Genomic DNA, 23,938 nt, shown 5'->3' with positions numbered 1-23,938 from the left:
TCAAGGCTCAGAACAGTCTGCTTTTTCCTCCCTTAGACATACTACAATCAGTTAACTCTGGCCTTGTTCTAACATTCAGTTTTTATGTCTCCAAAGTAACACCTGCATTCAGAGAAGCTTTTCCTGTACCAGAACTGTCCCTCTGACACTCACCTTAATCATGGCAACAAAAGGCATCACCTTCTTCATATACTTTTTCAGCTCTGGCAAGTTGTTCAGCTCACTGGCAATTACTTTATTATCTGGCAGTTGTCCTCCACTGATCTAAACACAGATCAACAATCATTAAAGTGAACAGGAATCATGAAAAACTTGCCCTTCAATATCATACACCTTGCCTGCTTTCCCATAAATACCAGAAAGGTTTGTCAGCATCATTSATTCCACAGGTAATTTTCTCATCCTTTTGAAACCCAAATAGCACTGAACACTAATACAGAAATAAAAGCCCATACAATGCCCACGGGTGAAGAGCTCCAAGAACAAATTCCACATGAGGCATACTGGGTTCTCTCTTTTCCACAAGCTGGAATAGTCAAGGCTCCCTAATCTATCAGCTACAGCCCTGCTGCATTCAAGCTAAGGATGGTTCATTGGGATCCTAAAAGCCACTGTCAGCAGTTTCCCCACAGCAGAAGCACAGATCCTTCTGCTTTCTTAATATACTTATTCTTAGGACTGATTTATTCAATTTCAAMCTATTTTTTGTAACACTGCTGAGTGATACACATTTACTCAAGGACCAGAACAAAGTTTCTAAGCCCACTTGCAGAGTAAGGCAGCAGCAGTCTGTCAGTCAACTATGTTTCCTCAAATATATACTTGAAAAGAATATTTAAAAGCTAACCACTTAGAAATGAAAGAAACAACAGAGCATGGGCATGTTTTTACTCAGATTGTAAAACCATCGAAATGCAACTGTCAAATCAATGACAGTCCTTGGGACATGTTCATTAAGCATCAAAACTTCCTGCACAGTTGTAAAAGCCTAAAGAAAATTAAAAATAAAATAATTTGGTAACAAGTTACAGCTCATAAACGTTTTCCAGAAGGAGAATGAGCCCACAAGAAGCAGGCAAGCAGCTGCAGGGCAGAGGAGGGGACGAGCACCTGGAAGTGCTGGCGCAGGACCGACAGGGTGGTGTGCTGCCAGGGCGGGTAGCTCTTGGCCACGTAGATGGTACAGTGAGAAGGCTTCTGGCAAGGCTCCTTAGCACTTTTCTGAGGAAATAAAACAAATGAGGAAGCAATCCCTAGGCAATAGAGCATTTCACACATGCACACTGAGATGATGCTCACCTTTCCCTTCACAGGTGCCATGTAGCTCTTGAGGCGCAGCCGGAGGTCGTGAGCTGCTTCCATCAGGTACTGAGAGGAGCGGATCAGCACCTCATCCACGGGCCCTGCTGCTGGCCACGAGGCCCTCATGATGGAGTCAGGCTGTGGGCACAGGAGGACATCAATGCACTCAGTGAACACACATCACCTGGTGGGTTTGCCAACCATTCCACCTCGATTGGAAAATGGAGTTCAGCCAGTTTGGGCTCAGGGAGCACAGTGTAACTAGGCTGTAAAGCGGTGGCACACAGCCAACAAACACTTCTCCGCAAGTGTGCTCAGGACTACACATACAATCACAACTACCATGTGGCTACAGAATGCCATCCACAAGCACAGGGCTTAAAAAAAATCAAAACTAAGCTCTACACTCAAGTGTAAGACTATTGCATTGTTTTATCTAATTTTAGATCATCTCTCTGTAAGCAAGACAATACAGTGACTGGTATTAATGTTGCACATATCACAGCAACAGGCCAGCTCCCTGCAGTCACTGTCCCAGGGACAACCAGCCATTGTGACTCCTTGGATTCTGACACATTTCCTCTACTTATACACGAGTAACATCTGTAAGCGTGACATGAGTTTACTGACATCCATAGAAACTCTGAATCAACAAAACTGAAACATCAGTACCTTCCCCAGCAGGGACCAGATGTGCTCACACAGGTGGGGGCAGATGGGAGCCAGCAGCAGAGTCTGCACCTCGATGAACTGGAACACCAGCTCCCTGTGCATGCCCTCGATCGCCAGCTCCCGGTACTTGTCTTTGGCTGCCTGAAACAACAACACAGCCATGAACACTCAGCTGCCAGGGAGAAACACCCAGAGCCAAGAACACACACGAGCAGAATGTGAGCAGCTTGTAATAATCYGTTATTGCGTTCTAAAAACTGTATTTTCCTGAAGCACCCACGTGTGAATCTGCCAGTTGGATTTTTGCACTTTTGTGGTACCTTAAGAAACTGTTCATTGGCGTAAACATAAAAGCCAAAAACATCACAGCTGGGTATCAGGTGATGTCCCTTATTATAAAAGATTTAAAGAAGGGCAACACTTTTTAATAATATCCCTTGTTAAGCCGCTTCTTGTTCATATTAGATTTGCAGCATGGCATTTGTTTTCCTCTGGACCTTTATAAACTGACACAAGTAGACCTCTACAATTCCATTTATTCCACTGAAATASTCTTGTTTATTGACACAATTCTGATTCCAATTCAGCTGTATAATTAAGGATCAGAGACAGCAGGATCAAAAGAAATCCACAAAGTGGAGTTTCTTGCACCTCCTACCTGAAACTCAAAGAAGCCAGTTTTCAGAGCTTCCTTAAACATCATCTTCTCGTAATTTTGGTCTGTCTTCATTATGCCTGCACTCATCTCACTGGGGAGGGAAGGGAAGTGACAGCATCAGTACTGCATAGTCTGCCCCACAAAATGGCAACACTGTGTAAAACTGTCACCAGCACAGCCAAACACCATAACCGATTCTGCAATGTGCTCTGTTTTACGGAATTCATYAATTAGTAGAAAAAAAATAACGACAGGATTCCTCCTTGCAAGGAAAAAACCTGGCCCAAACTATTATTAACCTTTGTACCATACCTGGCAAAGACCCTGTCATTGAAGGTGCTGGCTGGGCCACTCCTCAGGCTGTCTCTGTTTGCAATCATCTCCTTCACCCACTCCACCCATGTGTAGAGACGAAGAATGCCAGCATCTGCCATGGCTTCCACAAAGTTGGCATCTTCAACAGTGTCTCCAGCATCAGCCAAGGCCAAACGCATGCCTGAGGGAAACAGGATGGATGGATTTCATCCATGGAGCTGGCCCATACCATGGAGGGCTGTGCCTCCTGCACCCGTGACAGCCCACTTCAGGCACAGCTGACAAATGCAAAGCCAAGTCAAACCACCTGGCCAGCCAGAGATGCCTTAGAGGAGACACTTCCCCCAGAGAGGAGCACTGTCCTCCTTGGGAAGTGGCCAGACAGACACCAGAACCAAGAGAGCAGCACAGTCACTGCCCAAAATGCAGGAGTGTGGAAGGAGCAGCACAGGCACACAGGGACACCAAGGGTACACACATGTACACCCCATGTACACCCCATGCACACCAGGGTGTGTTGCGATCTCTTCATGAACACACAAAGATCAAGCAGGCCCAGCAGCAGCTCCTGGCTGAACCAGGTGWGCTAACACACATCCCAATCTTCCAMATGGAGTTCAGCTTTTCAACAAGGGCAGGTGGTAAGTGGCAGATTTACTGCCATTCAGTRCTCCAATTACCTCCTTTGAGAGCAAAACACTCCTTTTAGTCATTTGGCATAACTGACAATCAGATGCAGGTCAGAACACACTCACCATCTGCAGAAAACTTGTCAACAGCTTGAGTGAGAGTGAGGAAGTTGCCTGTCGATTTAGACATCTGAAAGAAAGAGTGTTTGTTTTCTTACACATAGCCTGTGTTGGTGGATAAGCAAGACAGACCCAACAAGGGTTTGAGCAAAACATTTTCTYATGAATCACAGCAAAAAGCACTTTGATAAATCTGAATAAGGTCTCACAGCAAAAACAGACTGAACTCTGCATGCACTCAGCACCAAAATATTATCYCAGAAATTCCCCAAATTAAATTCAAATACCACTTTAAAACTGGCAGTTTCAGCTCACCCTCCATTGATTTTTCAAAGACCCCGCTATGATCTGGTTTGGAGTTTTTTTTGATTCATACCAGACGGTCTCCAAGACCTAATTCCTAAGTTCAGGAACTTTAAATTCAATTCAGTGTCAGAATTTGAACATATTACCAAGTCACTGGCAAAAACTATTTTCTCTCACTGCATCTACTCCAGTGCTTTAAAAACCTAAACTTTARTTAAATAAATAAACATTCTATATTACCCTAAAACTTAACAGAAATGCACTGAACTCTTCATCAGTTTGGTGAAGTTACTTCAAGAGAAGTCCTACACAGAATCAGAGGAAAGGCAGATCTTCACCTCTAATGAATGAAGAACTGAAGGGCACTAATGAAGAAATATCACTATTTCCCCCACTTAAATCCCAAAAAGCTGCTCCCCTGGCCAGCAAATGCCTGTTTTGACAACACAAAAGTCGTGTCATGCACAAAACCTTGCCGTACCTTCTCTGAGTTGAGGAGCAGATGTCCATTGGCTCTCACAGCTACTGGCCATTTTTCTCTGTTTGAAGACAAGATACAAAGCTTTGGCCAAGTAAATACATTTTATCTTTTTTAAAAAAAGAACAAACATTCTATGTTCCAGTTTGGGATGAACACCTTAAGGGAAATCTTCAAAGAAAAAACCTAAGGTTTGTCTTAAATATATCAAGGAGTGTCTCTGAAGATAAAAAGAACTACAGTGCAAAGGCCAAGGATTATCATTGCTGAAATGCAAAGCAGGGAGCAGTGCACCTGAAATTACAGTTAATTTATTTCACCTTCCTTCCTCTATGCAATATTTTTAATTTAAAGGCCAGTGATTGGCACTGCCCAAGAGTACACAATAGTGCTGGCCCACATATCTATCCATGAAGGAAGAGCTATTAAATCACCCASAGTCATCTCTACTGTACATCAGAAACCCACTTTTCCTATATACAGTTTAATAMAATCCTTAAACCAAAGTTCAAGGGAATGCAAACAGTATCTTCCCCTAAAAGCATCATGTGATGGGCAAAGATTCTCAACCTGTCCTGCACAGTCCATGGGAATAGATATGGATGTTTTAACCATCCTTGAGAAGGAATCAGGACGTCATAATAAAGTCACATAAATTCCAGTGACAACTCAACACTGGGAAATCCATAGGAGCAGATATTGCAGAAAAAAACAGGGGAAATAACAGTAAAAAAAAATCCTTCCATTTCAATAACTCCCATTATAGACAACTGTAACAAAGCTGCAATAGGAAAGAATACATTTTCAACACCATTCTCAATGTTGTACAGTCTGAAGATCACCAGCAAATGCAATGGAACTGCAAATTCACCAACTTTTCCTCCTGCATCACATCCCAACCTACCTTTGTTCTGACCACATGGCCACGTGATTGTAGAGGTAGTAYGACAGGTGATTTGGAACAAGATCTTTGCCAGAAACTCTGAGATCCACAGGATACCAAAATTCAAACTCCTCCTTCAGCTTATCCAATTTTTCTTTTGGAATCTCAGTTTTAGGGAATGGAGCTGTCTTGAAGAAGATATAATCCCAAACCTCTTTGCTCATTTGATGCGCCCTGCACAGAATCAGTCCCACATTGCAGTGTCAGTAAAAGCCACTCTCACACTCCACAGTCCTTKGTAAAAGGCAGCTTTAACCTGTTGATCCATTCTAACCACAGTCCACGTGAGCAGCAAACATGGACAGAGKGCCCAGGTCCTTTGCCTGAGCTCAGGGGAGTGAATCCAACATCAGAAACMAACTCAGAACTGCTCAAGCCATGTCCTACCTAAACTGCCCTTAAAGATTTYCCAATAAAGCATGAAGACTCCCATAAAGTGAATAATAGAGCATAATCTTGAATGTCAAAACCCAATCATTTCTTWTCCAAATGTCACCACCCAACCCCCAGCACCCCCTGTGACCTTACGTGAACCCTGAGAGCACCTCACTGGTATGTGTCACAGAGCCATTCCTTCTGGCTTCCCAGAAGTCAAAGAGCAGGAGGGCAGAAGAGAATTGCTGTAYGGTTCAAGGTTGCCTCCTACATGGAATGCATTTTCCCACTTCAAATGGAATGAACATTTAAAATTAACATTTACTGCGAGACCCATCTTACCAATTACCAGAGATAGGATCCACAATTTTGGATGAAAATACTGATGAGATGCAGCTGAGACCCACAGCTCTGCAGCCACTGGGCTGCATTAACACATATCCTTGTCTCAGAGGATTTTACTCCTGGCCCTCAGAAGTTCAGCAGAGTGCACCAGATASTGCCTGCCTGCMTGCATTCCAAAWTAAATACTGCCAAGCCAAAGTTTGYCATGTGTTAGCATCTGCTGAGGGGCTTTGCCCTGCACTATGCAAAGAGGAAGAGCATTCTGGACCCCAAATACTTCCAGGACACATTTAACCACCACCTCAGATGATGGGSTGTACTACCAGTCCAGAATAAATCTTACAGGCCCAGGTTTGCTGGTTGGGTTCTGGCAGTTCACGTTCTATGCTTCAAATTGCTGTGCTGTGACTGAGCTTGTGTTTGGTGCCCCATTCACTGTAACTGAAGGTCACTGACATGATGGACCATAAAACCCTTTTCCTTCATGCCACAGAGCAAGTATCAGTAAAAAGCATTTTCCAAGGCTGCAAGATGTTGTTATCTACTCACATGGGAGAGCACTCTAATTGTACATGCTTAATTACACCAAATCTGTAATTCAGAGCCCAKGATGCTCACTTCAAAGCTTGTTTCCAGACATGACTAGCTTGTGTGTAGCTTCTGTGTAATTAGACAGGTTTGAGCCCAAATGACAGCCCTGCCCASTCTCTCAGAGCCATTTCTGTCTGTAAGAATCAGAATCTTTACTTTGGAAATGGTTTTCAGATTAGTTATAGCATCAAGTAAGGAAAGTTTCAATTCCAATATGTAAACTACTCCAGAAATTACTTCATAAACTACACAGAATTAGAGCAGACAATTCAAGGCACAATCTGATGTGCTTTTTCAATTCCAGACTAAGCTGTACTATCTCATCTCTCTGACCCCTGTAAGTGCAGTTCAACAGTCACTCCAACTAAGAGATCACATGCCTCCTTCCTCTCGTTCTGAAGACTTCCACAGACAAGATGTGGATAAAAGATGGTTCTAAGCTTCTAGGAAAGTGACAGTGACAAACCTCAGAGCTAAGTCCTGCCCCTCTGTACACTGCAGTACACAAGTCATTATGGTGCACAGCAGTCCCCACAAGCAGAAACGCCTCAGCAGCCACTGAAACCAATCACCTGATCACCTGCAAGGACCATTTTGGGGCAGGTCAAACAAGTATTGGAAAAGGTGATTTACCCTCCACACAGTTCTGCTTTCAGAGGCATTTCTCCACTCTCTCTGTTTCCTTATTTCCCCTCTGCAAAACTGTTCTAACTCAGCTCACAGTAGGTTAATTTTAATAATGATGTTTTTTAGGCACAGCAGCAGAGATTAAGCCTCCTTAGCAAGTCTTTCTGCAGAGCAATTCAGGAGATAAGAACATCCAATTAAAAGAGAATTTTATGATCTGCTCTCCTTACCTGATGCCCAGAGGAGATTCTCCCTGGCCCCTCAGGTTCCCTCCCTGTAACAGGTGAGCCACAGTGTAATAGGCCATGTAGATAGTGGAGTCAGAGAGAGACTCTATCAGCCACTGCTCATCCCAAGGTAAGCGGGTCCCTGGAGAGAGGAAAGGCAGCTGTCAGCTACATCAGCACCATCCCTGCCCAAAGTCACCACTCCCAACACACATAACAGTTTATGGCTTTCAGTGGAACATACAACAGTACTCATGCTTACACTTTTAGAAATAATCGTTTCAGAAGTTAAATTATGCATTTGAAAATTTCACTCAAGAGCAAACAGTTGCTGATTTTGAATCAGTTTCCTGACCCAGCTCAGCTCAAGAACATTTGCGGTGAGTTACAGCCCACTTCTAGCAGCTGTCCCATGTCAGGCTACACAAGRTGAAGGCTAATCAGAATTCAAGGAGAAAACCCAAGAAAAGGTATTAATTCCCACTTCTGAGGTCCCTTCCAAATCAATGGCCCAGGTAAAAAGCTACCAGGATGCTGCCCAGACTAAGTCAGACAATGTTGTTCCCACACTTCCCTACAGCACTGGGGATGGTACACAGAATTCAAGCCTGCCAAATGAAATGAGAAGTACATCCCTACAAAGCACCAACCAAAAAAGTAGCATTTTGCCTACCTAAGCCATATGTCCTGGAACATGCATGCTCTTGCAGCCAACCTAAGGTAGCTTCAAAATTTCTCCTAGTCTCTTCACAGAATCTGCAAGAAAGAAGCTCTTACAGCTTTCAACCCTCWCAGACACCAGAGGCAAAGTCACTCTCCTTTACAGCCACGTTCATAACTCACGTCTCCAGATGTTTCAAGCACTCTGATGCCTGTTTCTTCCAATTCACTTCACCATAATCTAAATACCTACAGTCAGGAAAGGTTTATTAGAGCATCAAGAAGGAGGGTATAGTTGGAGCAACTTTATAAGTACAGCTTTACTTCACTTACCACTGGTCACAAAGGGCCACGACACACTCATCAGCAGATCTTGATATAACTTGTTTCTCTGGTTCCATATAAATCATGGCTTCACCCTAAGAGTTGAAAGGGCAATGAAAGCCGAGATTAAAGTACTTAGCATAGTCTTGAAAATCCTGATAACTGACTAAAAAGCATCCCCTCCATTCTAACCTGATAGCATTTACTCTCAGCAGTCTCTGCCTCAGTATTCCCTTGGGTAAAATAGGGTCAGGCTTGGCTGTGTGCTTCGCTGAGGTACCAGCTCATAGCACTTTGTACAGAATGTCTCCACACTTGAGGATAAAGAGGACATAAGCACAAAATATTCCTCACTGACTATGCCCCACTGACTGAAACAGCTCATAKGAAACCCTGGGGGAGAGAGGGAGGGAGAAAAGCAATGGGAAATGGGATGCTGAGCTTCAAATCTACTTGCACACACCATGTGTGCTGATGCAGGGCATGAAGGGTTATGTTATAATCTGGACATAACAATGCTGCAACAGCAAGGGCATAATGAGTGAATGACCAAAGCCTCCCCACTCCCAACCTCATAAGGGAAGCATCATTAGGGGGATGCCACAATCGCTGTTCATTTAGTGCTCTCCCTTCTCTGAAAGATGAGCCCAACAATGGGGKGTTTGCACATCACACATCCCCTTTAGTGACTTGAGATTTGACAGGTCCTACACTTCCAGTATGCTCCCAGCCATATTAAATAAACTGGACCACCWGAACATGTCCTAGGTAAGGTGATGGGATAAGGCAGGGAATAAGAGAACTCGAATTAAGCTACTCAGCCCAAGAACACCCGGTGCCCCTCTGCAGTGTTCTACAGTGACCCAAACACCCTGAGAACTGCAGAACCACACCAGGGGTTTCTCTGGCGACTCAGTCCTGTGAAAAGGACAAAATRGACAATTCAGAGGAGCTGTGTACACACTGTCACATACCTTATCYACCATCAGCTTCTGAATTAGCTTCTTGACATCTTGAACTTTTTGTCCTTTGAATTCATCCACCAACATCACCTGTAAAAGAGGAGTCACAGGAGATGATTCTTTTCCAAAACTTAGCAAATAGGTGTGCCACAGGTGTTCAGATCAATATAAGGAAGTAGCAGCWACTGTAATCTTTGACATGCAAAAAATAAGAATACAGTAGTTGKTTTTTTTTCATTAAGTGTAGTCATCTTTACCCAAAAACAGTTTGGACACATCAAGTCAGCATCTACACAGATGATAAAGTGCAAGGAGTCAGAAATAAAAACTGCTGCTTCCTTAAAGGGCAGCTGAGAAATACACAGTCAGCTACTGAAGTAAAGACAGGAGAAAAAGACAAAACCAACCAAAAACTCCGAAACAAAACACCAAAACAAAAACAACCAACACTAAGAAACAAACAAACAACAAACCAAAAAACCAAACAGACAAAATAAACCCCAACAAAAAAAAAAAAACAACACAGCAACACGTTGCTCATTTCATATCCATTTCCCAATCTATACTTGCAACAAAATAGATCAGCTCTCTAGAAAGTGATCACTTGTTAGGAAATCAGTTTATAAAGCTCAGAGAACAGAGGAATGCATGAGTGGAAACTTTCTTCAATTCTACACCACTCCTCCAACTGCAGAACCTGACTGCAGGAGAAGCCTAAATGAAAAGCACTTTGGAAAAAAAAGGACAGTCTCCCTCCTTCTTCAGATCTTTTTAAATTCTTTATCTGCCTTTTTTTCTCCCAATCAAACTCACCAAGAAACCACTTACCAAAATCTTTTATTACTTACTCCCTCATAGAATCCTTTCAGGTACACTCTCTCCTTGGCCTCTGCAAGCTTCTCTCTGTCATTCTGGCTCTGGATTTTGAGCTCATCACAGACAAACGGAGCACAAAGGCTGCCATAGCCCGGGATTTCAATGATGGGCACCTGAGAATGAACAAAAGGCTGTCAAAACCCTGCTGCACCACACTGCTCGTTCTGTCCATTGGCAGCACCTAACACAAGTTACACTGGGCTTACAGCACATTGGTGCAATTGTGCTCATTGAGCAGGAGCTCCTGGCAGTCCCCAGGATGACTCCCGAGCTGTATCCTGTGCCATGACACCACAGCAGTCCCCAGGATGACTCCTAAGCTGTATCCTGGGCCATGACACCATAGCAGTCCCCAGGATGACTCCTGAGCTGTATCCTGGGCCATGACACCATACTGAGCTGTCCTGGTGCTGGAGCAGGCATAAGGAATCAAGAGTACTGCACTATACTGGGATGGCTTTACCTGTAATCTGCATTTTCTAATGAAAACTGCCTCAGCCACGAGGCTGCACTAACAGTGAGAGACTTCAGCCTCTTGCATAGAGCAGACACACTCCGAATTTGGCCATTAAGGCACTAAATTTTTATCAACCAATAGGCTATCAGTATTATGACCCATCCCATTTTCCAAAACAATAATTCCCATTAAATTGATACTTTGCTTTATCTCTGACGTATAGCATACAATAATAAATCTTGGTCGCAACTCTTAACAGACCGAATCCTTTAACTACAGAAAAACATGAAAATTTTACTCTAAGTTTTTTTCAGTTCTTTCAGCTGAGAAGGACTTTACATAGAAAGTCTGTACAAGGCAGGCACAGCTCCTGGCTCATTTCTCATCACTGAGCACAGCATTGCTGTGTGCTATGGATGGACATGTGGGAGCACTCACCGGCTCGAAYGGCAGGACCATTTCATCTCTGATGCCATACTTCACCCTCAGCGCCTTGAAAGTTGGGGGGAAAAAAAGCAATAGATAGAAGACTTCTAGATTTAAAGATTTTATCTATTCATAGTGTCTTTTTTGGACATAATGTTTTATTATAAAGCAGACAAAGCCATTTCCCTGCCTTCTCAACCTGAGCTCAATCCCCATCTCATTTCCAGGTGATTCTTTGCCATAATTACCTCCATCTTTTAAGAGAGGAAAAGCTCATATTGCTCTACCCTGAGATGAATGGACAAAAGTTCAGTAGTCAGGGATAGCTGTTCAGACACTGAGGTGCTCTTGCAGTTAGCAACAACTACTTTCAGTCTCATTTAAATTCATTGCGAATCTTCATCTCATTTCTGCAAGTCATTCCCACAACAGGAATTAATTTCTTTTTCACTGGTGCTCTCCTCTACCTTAACATGCAGCACAAGTTACATGGTTCTCATCCAAAACTCAGAATTGAAGCCTGAAAAAAAAAATCTGTCCTAGCCCAGTCAGTTTAAACATTTATTCAGAACTATTATGTTTTCAAGTTAGAGATGGCAAAACGCCAGTTAAAGTGAATTTCATTTGACCCACTGATAATCACTTTTGACCCTCTTTACTATGGAAAGGAAACAGAAACAATTCAGTWAAGACACTGACCTGCTTTTTTTTCAAGTCTCTCAGGGCTGCAAAGTCATCTGGAGAGTCAGAGGGAACACTTGTCACCACTCCAGTTCCTTGGCAAAGGAAAACAAACAAATGAAAAGATCAGGCCCCACACACTAATGCCAGTGGTGATCCAGCAGGCTCTGTGGCAGAGTTACCTTTATCCTCCTTGATGGTGAGCATGGGCAGGGCATAGATGACCTTGTAGGTGGTGAACGGAGCTGAAAGCGCAGCACCAAGAATCTCCTGAGCAGGACAAAGGAACAACATTACAGTAAATCAGGGACTTTCAGCCCAGTAGCATAAGCTCTCCTGGCTTGATATTCTTAAAATTTTTCTGCAAATTTTCCTTACACATCACAAACAAATAATTTAAATACATTTTATATATAGATGGACAAGGACGAAGTACCTATGAAAACCTGTGGTACAATTTGAGACAGTATAAAGATTACTTATTGGTAGAAAAGTCAAATACAAAATACAAAGAAACCTAAACTACTAKTATGTAGAGTTGGGAAAACATAGGAAGCAGAAGGACAGTTTAGCTTCAGGTATCTGAGGCAAAACAGCATCGAGGCAGGCAGGGCTTAGGAAGSCAGTTTCAAAAGCTACATTGAACAAAGAAGGGAAAGCTTATTGTRAAGACATTTACACACTGACAGGAGGCTGTCTGGGTGTGGCAGCTGTCTTCTACCTCACTAATTTGCTTTARTTCACATCATGTCTACTAACAAAGGAAAAAAAACCTGTATTTTCTACTTCACTCTTCAAAGCAATTTCAAGAAAGATGGTGACAAGTTGTAGTGAATGGAGATGGAGGGATGCAAACAGCTGAAGATATTTCATATCAGGATGTATAAATACCACCAACAACACTTGCACAAATTCACAAGGACAGCAAATCCCAAAATCACTGACATTCAACTGCTCAGCTAAGAAAGTTTCATTCACATAGATGTACTAGAAATGTCAGCACCAACAAAAGCCTGTTCCACATAACCCTTTCTAGCTATTACTTTTTCCCTGCCTTTCCATTCACTCTTCCCAGCAAGCAGAAAAACATTACATAACTCTATCCCTTCACCAAATCATGCTGAGGCAATGGGAATGCATCTGCCCCCAGGTAAATGCACGAGGTTTATCTCTCAGCAGTTGCTGTGGCTTAGCTGCCAAGGAAGCTGCCTGCCACTCGCTTTGTTAGTCACTAAAAACTGTCACTCCTCAATTTCTGCAGCAGCTCCTGTATTGCTGAGTGTTAGAATTCCACCATCACCTTTCYAAGTGTAAACCCCACGGGAGCAGCTAAGGCTGAGCAGCACACTACAGGATGCTCACCTCTCCCATCAGCTCCTTGACCACAGGCAGGACCCCGTTGTCCTTGGTGAAGCCCTGGTAGGACATGTTCCGGGCAGCACGCTGCGTGCAGATGAAAATGTCCCCGCTCCCGGTCTCAAAGCCGATGTACTTCATGTCCGGCCGCAGCCAGCAGTTMGTCTGGCCAAACATGGTCTCTGGTCTAAGTGTGGCAGCCACCAAGAAGATGTTTTTTCCTCTCAAGCCACTGGRAGGAAAAAGTATTGGGTACATTATCAAAATAAAATCATTCCAAATCATAGAGAACAGGCTTTTAAACTAATATCAGTTTGAAGTAATGTGTCCTAAGAGACAGAAGTGGGTCATTAATTTTTTGGTGGGATTTCCATTTTCATTCTCTTTTTTTTTTTTTTTTAACTCCAACTTGAGTTTCATCCAAACACAGTGAGTAGAACAGCTCAAAACATGACCAGGTTTGAAGTGATGGAAATAACCAGGTGAAATTAAATTCTGCATTAAGCAAAACAGACTGTTTAATTCAATGGTCAGTTCTGGACAGGAGACAGATCCTATCTGTCACTAAAAAGTCAAGACCTACCTCAACTTTGCAGGGTAAGGATCCAACACCTTCATTTTAATTAGCGTGTATTCTTGAGGCCCAACACCCTACAATTCCCAAAAACAGTGCAACAATCAATAAATGAAAAAGATGTGAGCAGGAAAGAAAATACACCCTATTCTGTAGGAACCTAAACCAAACCCTACTTAAGGTACTCAGGCTTTCCTCAGAGTAAATCCCATTTCCATTCACATGAAAGACTGTTCACTAAAATGCTGGCTACAGTGGTTATACTGTCTTCCTACAGCCAAAAATTTAGTTGTCACAGACACTATCTCAGCAATATCTAAGTTAACAACAGCTTGTTTGTTTAGTGTCAACAGGTAATAACACAATGGAGTAGTATTATTATTGATGCTGCTGGCAGAGACTGCCAAACGATCACAGAAACCAGCTACAATGGAAAATACTACCCACAGTCTCAGACAAATCCACTCCAGAGAGAAGTACATAAAATTTTCACATGCACTGACAACTGACAGTTGTGACTGTGTGCCCACAAATTATGTTTTGCTCCAAGATCCAATTTACTTTCCATTCAGTATTTAAGATCATAAGCAATGCATGAAAAGTGTCAAGTAAAAATATTACCTCTCCTGTTTGCCTATCATGATCCATGCAAGGCTGTCCATCCTTAGGAGAATAAATCGTGTACCTAGGAAAAAGTGTATTTTCATTTAGCAGTGAGCAAAATAACACATAAAGCAAGAAGAAAAAAAAATACTCTCTGAGAAAAGAAGACCTCTTAATAGTATTTTCAAACTTTGTGTAGGTCTGTTTCCATCAGTGCCAACGTTCACTTTTCACAAGAGTTTTCAGATTTGACTTTTATTTGCTTTCAATTAGCACCCACAGAAAAACTAAACCCAGAAGACAAATCTCACATGCTTTGCTGGCACAAGAACTACACCACGTCAGACAGTGAACATTCTGGCAATGAAAGATTCTGGTTTCATTCAAATTAAAAGCATGGTCTAGAGACATGTCACAGGCACAGCTGTCTTTGGTCCAGCTGAGTTTATCCACACTCCTAAAAACGCAGAGTGAGTGCCAGCTTACCGTTTGCCAAACTTAATCTTATTTCTTTCCTTTAGTGTAAGGAATTGCCATCGTACAAAGGAATCATAATAGGGATTGACATTTGTTGTAATGAAGGAACGCCTCCAGTCCACCTGAAAATGGGCAAGATGCTCCAGTAAGTAAGCACAATCAAGAAATTAAAGGAATCTCATAATACTGCAACTATTATTTTAAAAACAACAAGAGCTTTCTTTCCAAAAGGACAATACAAGTATATATGCCACAAAGGGTGTAAGCTTAAACACACATCTGTGCCTGCTCTCTCACAGCAGAGATGTCAAAGACTCAAGATCCCTCCATTGACTGAGAAATTTAGAGGTTTTGTAGTAGTTTTAACCAATCATTCAAACCGAATTTCAGTACTGCCTTGTTTCAGCATCTTTACCTCTCTTCATTTTCAAAAATCTGCTGTCAGCAGGACAAGTACTTTCGGAAGAATAATGACACGATGTTAAATAAAAGTACTGCCAAAACTGACTACAGACAAATCATCTCACCTGGGAATCATAGTTCATAATTCCTTTACTGGACTCATTTCCAGCTGACAGGGTACAAGCTCTATATAAGAAAGCACTTAATTGTCACCCAATACCATTAAGAGGTTAAATGACTGAGTCCATAAATATCAGAAACATTTCTAAAATGATGCTGTTATTACGCAGAAAATCACAAGGAGAAGCAGCACAATCACCAACACAGTAACAATACAGGTATGGCTGCCTGTAGAACTGAGGTGTGGATTTTCTCAGTCACCTTCAATCCCATGCTCTTCAGATCCTGGACAGCAAGGGGAGGGAAATAATCCAGCCAATGCTCAGCTTCAGAAAAACTGACCACTTCTTCATCAGAYAGACCCAAAGACTTCATGATCCCCCACTGGTATTTGGAAGAGCCAGTCTTGGCAGCAGCCTTGCTCTGAAAGAACAGCTGGGATTAGGAAGAAGCCCACAGTCCTGTAGCCACAAGAGCATTTTCCTGTAGTCACAATAGTTTCTGATTCCTAATACACAAGTAAATACAAATATTCTCACATCATCTYTCTAGAAGTGAGGATAAACGTTTAGAGTTTCCATTCGAAACTCTTTCCTACCTCGTATTTACTGGACATTTGCTAACCCTCCTGTTCCTAACTGCTCCATGCCTATGTTGAACACAGCTGCAGAGGCTCTGCCATAACAGCCTGGCAAGGAATGGCCTGTTCTCCAGGCCCTGCTAAACCCAGGGGTGTTTGCACCACAGAAAACTGGACAGCCCTGCACTATACACTTGTACCAAAAAGCTTTGCTCCTGTCACTGCTCATGGTACATTTCCCAACTGTTTCCTTTGAGTATCTCATGTCTCTGCCCAAGAGTGACCCACAAGCAGAGTCACACCTTCCATCCTGCAGAGCACCCAGAAGCCCAAACCCAGTCCTGCCAGCAGGACAATCTCTTTAGCATACATAAACAACATACAGAAATCTCTAAACTTTTGCTAAACTTGATTCTTTGGCTTACTGTGGGATACTCCCAATATCCTAAATCTCATTTAAATACCTGGTAAGCAAAAATACTTTGGATGGTTTTACTGAGCCTATCTAGACAGACTTGGCTAGATACCAACTTAAAAGTCAATTATCAGAACAGCAGGAACACTCATCCTCTACCTCTGAGAAAGCAGRGCAATTTCCTACAACCTGTTTATGAATGTTCTGTGACAGGACTGAAAAAAAAAATGGAGAAAAAAATGAGAGCATTACTCCAGATCTGATCTGTTTTTTCTCTGGAAACTATTAGGCAGCGCATTAGCTTACCAATAAGGGTTCTTGCATTAACATGGTATCTCTGGAACCATGCAGTTCATGCATTTTTTTTCAAGTCTACCTTAAAGGTACTCAGCTACTTTGGAAAAAAAAAAAAAATCGTTGTATCAAGGTTTGAGCCCAAAGGAGGAAAGGCCTACATTGCACACTCAGTGCTCTCAGTCCAAAGAGGCTTGGTTTAAACTTTACCTTTTTGCCTTTTGCTTTGTCTTTGATGATAATTTCTTCCTCTTTTTTACCAGAATTTTCTTCCTCTTCCTCCTCCTCATCAGGAAATTCTGGTGGGCAACCATACAGTTCCATTTCTCTTTTCAGCTTATCTGCACAAGCCTGAACAGAGTTATTGGGAGAATGTCAGCATTTCTCTGGGGCATCAGTTGCAATCACAGCCAAAGAGTGGGTTTTACTGGTAAGATTTTACATTCCATGCATTAAGTGCTTKAAACTTTTTCTGGACCTTGCATTAACATCTAGGAGATCCTGCMACTTTCAAAACACCTTCCAGGGCCGGAAGAGGTTTAACTGTGAGGAYTTTCTTGCAAAGGAAAACATACAAGTAAAATTTAGTTTTACAGCACTTTATCTTCTAGAAAGTGGTGTTATAGTTCAAGCACAACACATCTTCATTACAAATTCAGGTTCCAAAGCACGCTGTCCCGATGAATTTTTAAAYAAACTAAGGTGATATTGGGGATGGACAGTAAGCAAGGCTCCAGGCAGCCTTAGGGATAAAAACCCCATCAGAGACAGCCCCCAGCAAGTGCAAAGCTCTCACCTTGATGGGCATCCCCGTGCAGTGCAGCCCAAAGGGAAACAGGCAGCTCTTCCCCTTCAGCCTCTGGTACCCRACTGCGAACTACAGACAGGGAAATGGCACAGCTGAAACAGGACTGGCACCTGCTCAAACCCAGGGTGATTTCTGCTTTAACACACAGCTCCTGACACACAGGTGAGCACAGACACACAGCTGGGGAGGGAATTCATGGCAGAAAGGTGAGAACAGAGCTTGTTCCCAGTCCTACCCCACTGCAGCTGCACAGGCACGGGAGTGCCCAGCTTCCAGGCTGCCTCTGACCAGAAACCAACGGGTGCAAAAAGAGCAATGGTGTGGAATCCTACCCACCAGCACCCAAAAATTGCTCCCACACACAGAGGCACAGAGCACAGCAAGCACAAACAAAAGGGACAGATCTCTTGTGAAGTTTGACCCATTTAGCAGCACCTCCTAAAAATCTCATTTGAAAGAACAAACGGAGGAAACACCTGCAGCTTAATCTCATCAGATAAAAAAAAGACATGAATGGCATTTCCCATCAGCCAGAAATATTCCCACTGAAAATATGGGAAAAAAGGAAAGTTTAATAAGTCATTAATGAAGTTTTAAAGGAATTGACAAGGCATCCTGTTAGCTCAAAACTGAATAACAAAACCAGCATTTGTTCTAGAGYAGTATTTAAAGGTATCAGCAAAGAACTTTTACCTCACATTTAGATAAGGAAAACGTGTGTCCCAGGTGCAGGCGGCCATTCATGTAGGGGTAAGGAAAGGTAACAAAGTACTTTCCTTTGCTGAGAAGAAAGTCAAAGAATTAAAAYACATCATCAGATTTTTAATGACTAYCACACAATGCTCRAGCAAAACAGATGAYTGGTATGTTCAKCTATTATCAGCCCACAGTGACATTCACATCTTTTCCTTGCCAATAACAGGAGTCTTTGATTTTAAAGAGCTGATAAACTAAACACAAAAGAAAAAACCCACAGAGGACTGGCATTACACAGAAACACTGAAATAGATACAACAAGTTCCCAAAGGTAACAAATTCTAATCCTGCTTCTGTAAATTAATTACAGCAAAGGCTTAAAGTTATTTATTTAATCTCCCACTGTGTGTGTTCAGATTTTAATGGCACACTGCAAAGCAACCATTCCTTTCACAGGAATATTGCTGCACGGTGTTTGGAACCTGAGCCCTCAATGCAGCTAAGACAATATTTACATTTAGGACACTGTGAATTTCTACTGCTATGTTTGGACTCTACTTCACACCTTTTCTCTTCCCTTCACACACTCCCTGAATCCATAAACATGGAGGAATGAAGGCCAAGTCATTTGTTTACTTGCAAGATCTACCATTTAAGAACTCAGCACCTGTTACACCATTACAGTTATTATCTTGGTTCAGTCTGACTTCCCCACACACCAAACATTAACCTTCCACTGCCAAGGTCACTGCTGTTCCAGTCAGAGACCTTCCCATATGATTAATGCTGTTCCCCCAGGCAGCCTCTCCACACCAGTAAAGAKCATGGATCAACAGATCCCAAAGGARCWGTGCTCTCAAGCATGCTATGCATTCCCAGAGGATAAACACCTCTCTCAGGCCTACTCTGGGGTAAAAATAAAACYAAGAGTCATCTGGTCTTCCTCAATAGCACAGAGCACTCCCTGCACCTGTGAATGGCTCTTCCTCCCCGCACTCTGCTCCATCCTCACTCAGGCTGGAGTCAGTGGTGACCAAGGTGGCTCATCTGCTGCCCCTRCAGCCAGAACCCCCAGGAGCTCCCTGGGGACAGGGCTGGCAGAGCCCCAGCCAGGACAGCTGCCCAGGCACTGCAGCAGTGCTCCTGTGTCACCTGGGAGCCACACCTGGCCACTCCTTCAGAGCCCATTGAGACAGCTCAGAACAATCACAGAATCAACCAGGTGGAAGGAAATGTAACCCAAGATATAAACACCTTCTACAACCAACAGACAGCAACTCAGACCACCAGAACAGAATGCCATTATCAAAGCAAAGCATTAACCAAACCCAGCACAGACAGAAGGCAGATTGCTCCAGGAAACACCACAACCAACCAGGTGGTGGGACAAACCTGTGTGATACAATTCATGTAAGAAAAGAAACCCCAGCCCCTCATCTGAGGAACAGTAATGGTCACACACCTGGCCTTCCTCCATTCCTACAAAAGTACACGAGGTTGGTCTASAGCAGGACCAAGGATTTTGTGTAGCTCTGTCGTTCTCTCAGAGAGGCAGACAGGACACACCTTCCCTCAAAGGGAAATCTCCCCGGTGGTGAGGGCTCAAGCATCACACTGAGCAACCTCCTCCGTGTCAAAGAGCACAAGTCACCAAAAAGAACCAGGATTTAAAACCACAGAGAACACTGCCAAGGAATGAAAAAGCTTCTCTCATCCCACTGGAACTTGGCCACACACTCAGATTCTTTAAGCCATCAGTTACAGAAATGTCGACAATGTGTGAGTAAGTCCCTCCAGCTAGTCATGAATACTCTCATTAAAAAGGGGCCATGCAGATTTTGAATGAAAAGTCATTTTAAGCAGTTAAAGATAAAACATGTAAAAAACCAAACACAATGACACCTTCTCTGGTCCTTCCTGTCTGCAGCATTGATCTCAAACACTCGCTCATGGTCCCACTTCTGCTGGATCTCTCKTTCAATCTTCTTCAAGAAATCCACTTTCGCTGTTCCTTTACGTTCCTGTCCAACAGAGTAAGGAAGAGAAGTMTGGCAGAAGAGGTTAAGAAGAACTCTCCATAACCACACACACACCATCTTGTCAATAAAGAACAAACTCAAAGAGRTCTGAGTTAGGGAGGTAGAAGAGGATATAAATCATAAGTGAAAAAAACCGATAGAATTCTGTTTTAATGTCTCTATGAAACCATATGATCTTCCTCTTGACGTACATAAAGTGGGAATAGCATTCCCAACGCCAGGAAGAGGGTCTGGTAACAACTCTAATTGTAATTCACGGAATTATTCAGGTAAAGCAGTCCAAGCGATTTTAATTAAATTGGTGTTAAATAGCCCTTCCCCTCACTACTTTATAACACATGGCAARMGTCAAAGCATCCTATTCTTTCACCATATAACGCACAGGAATTGCTAAAGGAGAMAAGCAGCACAGATTCTGTGCTCMCAAAGGYTGAGGATTTAGCTGTTTTCTACCAAACTCAAGAGACTCCTAAGACTTTTCCATCAAGGGGCTGCAGCCGCCGTGCAGAGCCCCGCACACGCCCCTTTAGGACCCTCTTCCCGCAGGCCGCGGCGCCGCAGTGACCGCCAGGAGCCGGTGAGGAGCCCTATGGAAGGGCAGAGCCCCCGCAGCGCCCCAAAGCCCCGAATCCCCGTCCCTTCCCCTCAGCTCACCGCCATATTGCCGCGCCTGCCGGGCTCCGCGCCGGCCGAACCAACAGCGGCGCTGCGCGGGGGAGACCGGGCCGTACCAAGGCACCGGGCGGGGGGAGACCGAGCTCTTTTTATCGTAAAGAGAGGGGAGAGAAGGAGGGCGGGAGAGAGAGAACGGGGCGATCACCGCGCCCACTTGTCCCGGCACGGAAAGGGGAAATGAGCCTGGCGCGCCTAYTCCAGGTGTGCGCAGCCGAACCGCTGCCCCTTTAAGAGCTCCCCCCAAGATGTCGCCGCGGGTTCATGTGCTCGTTCCACCGAACTTGCTGGTTCTCCGTGACCCTCGGCTCGGGCTCTGGACGGCTGCTATTGGTTGTTGGCGCGGGCCGGCGCTGTGTGATTGGTGCTGGCGGCGCGGCCCCGCCCCYGCCGTGCCCAGCAGGCTGCGCTGCGGGCGGTGCCGGGCAGGCCGCAGCGATGGCGGCGGTGTAGCTGTGAGCGGGCGGCGCGGGGCAATCATGATCATCGAGAGTGTGGACGCGCTCAAGTCCTGGCTGGCCAAGCTGTTGGAGCCCATGTGAGTGCGGGCGTGYGGAGCGGGCGGGCAGCGATTCCCGCGGGCTGGGCCCGGCCGAGGCGCTACGGCCCTGCCCCGGCCCGGGCCCGGCGCGCCCGGAGTGCAGGACAGCCCAGGCCCGGGGAGGTGCCGGGGCCTTTTRTCCCACAGCGTGCAGCGGAGCTGCAGAAGGGTCTGGAGCGCRAGTCTGATGAGGAGCAGCTGTGGGGCGGGCTCAGCCTGGAGCAAAGGAGGCTCCGGGGGAACCTCTCCCCCTGCACCACTCCCTGACAGGAGGGGACAGCCGGGGTGGGGGGGGTCGGGCCCTGCGCCCAGGGAGTGGGGACAGGGTGAGAGGAAACTGCCTCAAGTTGTGCCACGGGAGGTTCAGGTTGGACAGCAGGATGTATTTCCTAATGAAAAAAAAAAAAAGGGGTGGTCAGACAGTAGAATGGGCTGTCCGGGGAGGTGGTGGAGCCCCCATCCCTGGAGATGTTCAAGGAGGGACTGAGCGTGGCACTCAGTGCTCTGGGCCGGGGGCAATCGGTCACATATGGGGTGATTGCAGTGGGATTGGGATGGAGTCACCATAGATCCAGGTCATGTCATGTGTTTTGTGTGTTCTGTAATTCATCCTGGCTGCAGAGTGGTGTTGTATTTGTGCTGGTCCTGTGCTCTGTGGTGCCTGAACACAGCTGGTGCTGATGGTGCAGGCACAGCGAGGGGTCAGTGGGTCTCACCAAGGGAAGCTGCTTGTCAGTGCCTTGCCAGCCTTAGGTACTCCCATGAAGTACAACCAAGGCATGTGGAAGTGTTTCACATAGGCCTTAGGTCTGCTCAGCTGCTGTCTTTAAGTACTAGGCTTTTGGAACTTCTTCACAACTTTCTTTGTCCCTTGTTACAATCACTRGTCAAACCTCACCAAAAGCCTCTAGACTGGAGCATGACTCCCGCTCCTGCACTTTCCCTGCCACCTCCAGGCAGTCTCCAGCATTCCTCGGGCATTTTCACTGTGCTGTAGGATGAGAGGCAGAGAATTGAGGAATTGSCCAGTGGGCCCTGACAGTCAAGGACTCCACAGTGACATTGGAGTGACAATACAGACTGGTTACCTGGAGAAGTGCACTGACATTGTGTGCTTCTGTACTGCATAATGGGATGGGATGWGATGCTGGAGAGGGACTAACGTATGGAGGAACAAAAGGGAATGGTTATGATGTGAGGGATGGACTCTTCTATTTGAAATTGAAGGTTTGTAGGCAGTGGGTGAGGGACCCAGTACATTACACACAGTGAATGCATCACATACACRTTATTTCTCTGTGTGCATAAGAATTGTAAAATCTGTCAATTTGTGGTTTCTTTGTTCYTAATTGCTCCGTTTACTCTGGCTTTTAGTGGAGGCTGGATGTTGTTGCAGGCTATATGGGAGTAGAGCTGCTTGATTGCTGCTCATTTAGAATTTTTATTTCTGTCACCAGTTGTCCTCTGCTTGGCCTTTTGCTTGTTTTCTTGATCTTTTTCTTACTTGAGATTATTTTGAGGTATATATACTTCTTAATTTTTCCTTTTGTTTCCAGAGTTACTGTTCTCARAAAATACACAACTCTGTACTCTAAATATTAATTAAAAAAAAATCTTTAGATCATCTGAGTGTTTTAGGTTCCTGCCCCTATCTGATAGCTGCACCCCATGAGAGGTCAAACAAGGAGCTGTTGCTTAATCATGTCACACTGTTACTGTCTTTCATACCTGGAGTGTTTCTGGTATCTGAATAATGGAATATAAAGCAATATCAAATTTAAATATTAGTGGTGGACTATCACTGCACAAAGTTGATATCTTTGGTCTTTGTAGAGCCAGACAAGGGTGAGGGACTATGGGGAGAGAACCTGGGTCAGTAACTGCTCCCCTTCAGGTGTTTACGAGCATTTTATGAGCAATTAAAAGGTTACTGTAAAATATGGCATGGAAATATCCTTGGGGGAGGAAACCCCACCAAATCAGGACAGTCACTGAAGCTGTGCAGAACATGTCTGTATGTGTGTGTATTGAAAGTGGACCTTGGTGACATTTTCTGAACTACCTTATAACAATGTTTTAATTTTTAAACATAGTTTAATCCTTCACAGTCCTAGTGCAGTGCCTTCCCTGCTCCGTGCTCTGCTGTGTCTGTAGAGCCATTGGAGGTGTGGTTGCTGGGCTGAGAGGGGGCTCAGCAGCAGTGGTGGCTGTCTGGGCAAAAGAAATATTGTTTTCCCTCAGCAAAGCTCCAGAAGAGCAGAGAAGTGGGACCTGTGTCAGGTGCGGTTGGGAAGGGGTCACAAGGCAACTGAAAYACTGGGCTGTGGCTGCAGAGAGCCCTTGGCTGGCTCCATGGCCCCAGTGCAGCTGTGCTGGTGCTGGGGGTG

At 44.4% G+C, this 23,938-nt stretch overlaps 2 protein-coding genes across 5 annotated transcripts in view; one reads left to right on the top strand and one right to left on the bottom strand.

Annotated features, from left to right (window-relative positions):
- The window catches only part of LARS1 (leucyl-tRNA synthetase 1), a 25,393-nt gene extending 4,164 nt beyond the window's left edge, over nucleotides 1–21,229 (bottom strand). Inside the window, exons 1-28 of one of the 2 annotated variants that reach the window (XM_057383443.1) lie at nucleotides 20,993–21,229; nucleotides 20,202–20,320; nucleotides 18,297–18,384; nucleotides 17,592–17,672; nucleotides 17,006–17,146; nucleotides 15,768–15,929; nucleotides 14,994–15,106; nucleotides 14,526–14,589; nucleotides 13,914–13,981; nucleotides 13,337–13,562; nucleotides 12,157–12,244; nucleotides 11,993–12,069; nucleotides 11,306–11,359; nucleotides 10,383–10,523; nucleotides 9,547–9,624; nucleotides 8,582–8,667; nucleotides 8,432–8,497; nucleotides 8,262–8,344; nucleotides 7,592–7,730; nucleotides 5,385–5,597; nucleotides 4,484–4,541; nucleotides 3,703–3,766; nucleotides 2,945–3,128; nucleotides 2,633–2,723; nucleotides 1,975–2,115; nucleotides 1,300–1,440; nucleotides 1,111–1,221; nucleotides 154–264 (exon numbers count right to left, since the gene is read on the bottom strand). In XM_057383443.1, coding sequence (XP_057239426.1) covers nucleotides 154–264; nucleotides 1,111–1,221; nucleotides 1,300–1,440; nucleotides 1,975–2,115; nucleotides 2,633–2,723; nucleotides 2,945–3,128; nucleotides 3,703–3,766; nucleotides 4,484–4,541; nucleotides 5,385–5,597; nucleotides 7,592–7,730; nucleotides 8,262–8,344; nucleotides 8,432–8,497; nucleotides 8,582–8,667; nucleotides 9,547–9,624; nucleotides 10,383–10,523; nucleotides 11,306–11,359; nucleotides 11,993–12,069; nucleotides 12,157–12,244; nucleotides 13,337–13,562; nucleotides 13,914–13,981; nucleotides 14,526–14,589; nucleotides 14,994–15,106; nucleotides 15,768–15,929; nucleotides 17,006–17,146; nucleotides 17,592–17,672; nucleotides 18,297–18,384; nucleotides 20,202–20,320; nucleotides 20,993–20,998 — 2,994 coding nt within the window. In that variant the 5' untranslated portion in view covers nucleotides 20,999–21,229. Of the gene's footprint in view, nucleotides 1–153; nucleotides 265–1,110; nucleotides 1,222–1,299; nucleotides 1,441–1,974; nucleotides 2,116–2,632; nucleotides 2,724–2,944; nucleotides 3,129–3,702; nucleotides 3,767–4,483; nucleotides 4,542–5,384; nucleotides 5,598–7,591; nucleotides 7,731–8,261; nucleotides 8,345–8,431; nucleotides 8,498–8,581; nucleotides 8,668–9,546; nucleotides 9,625–10,382; nucleotides 10,524–11,305; nucleotides 11,360–11,992; nucleotides 12,070–12,156; nucleotides 12,245–13,336; nucleotides 13,563–13,913; nucleotides 13,982–14,525; nucleotides 14,590–14,993; nucleotides 15,107–15,767; nucleotides 15,930–17,005; nucleotides 17,147–17,591; nucleotides 17,673–18,296; nucleotides 18,385–20,201; nucleotides 20,938–20,992 lie in introns of those variants that run through there. The other variant, XM_057383442.1, reaches the window with a different exon arrangement.
- Nucleotides 21,230–21,413: 184 nt separating this feature from the next.
- The window catches only part of RBM27 (RNA binding motif protein 27), a 21,168-nt gene continuing 18,643 nt past the window's right edge, over nucleotides 21,414–23,938 (top strand). For all 3 annotated transcript variants that reach the window (XM_057383440.1, XM_057383441.1, XM_057383439.1), the window contains exon 1: nucleotides 21,414–21,548. In XM_057383440.1, coding sequence (XP_057239423.1) covers nucleotides 21,490–21,548 — 59 coding nt within the window. In that variant the 5' untranslated portion in view covers nucleotides 21,414–21,489. The remainder of the gene's footprint in view (nucleotides 21,549–23,938) is intronic.

The sequence above is a fragment of the Malurus melanocephalus genome, unplaced genomic scaffold, assembly GCF_030028575.1.
Source record: "Malurus melanocephalus ecotype Western Australia unplaced genomic scaffold, MMel_1.1 scaffold_633, whole genome shotgun sequence".
NCBI classification, from domain to species: domain Eukaryota; kingdom Metazoa; phylum Chordata; class Aves; order Passeriformes; family Maluridae; genus Malurus; species Malurus melanocephalus.
This window is presented reverse-complemented; position numbering and strand designations above follow the sequence as displayed.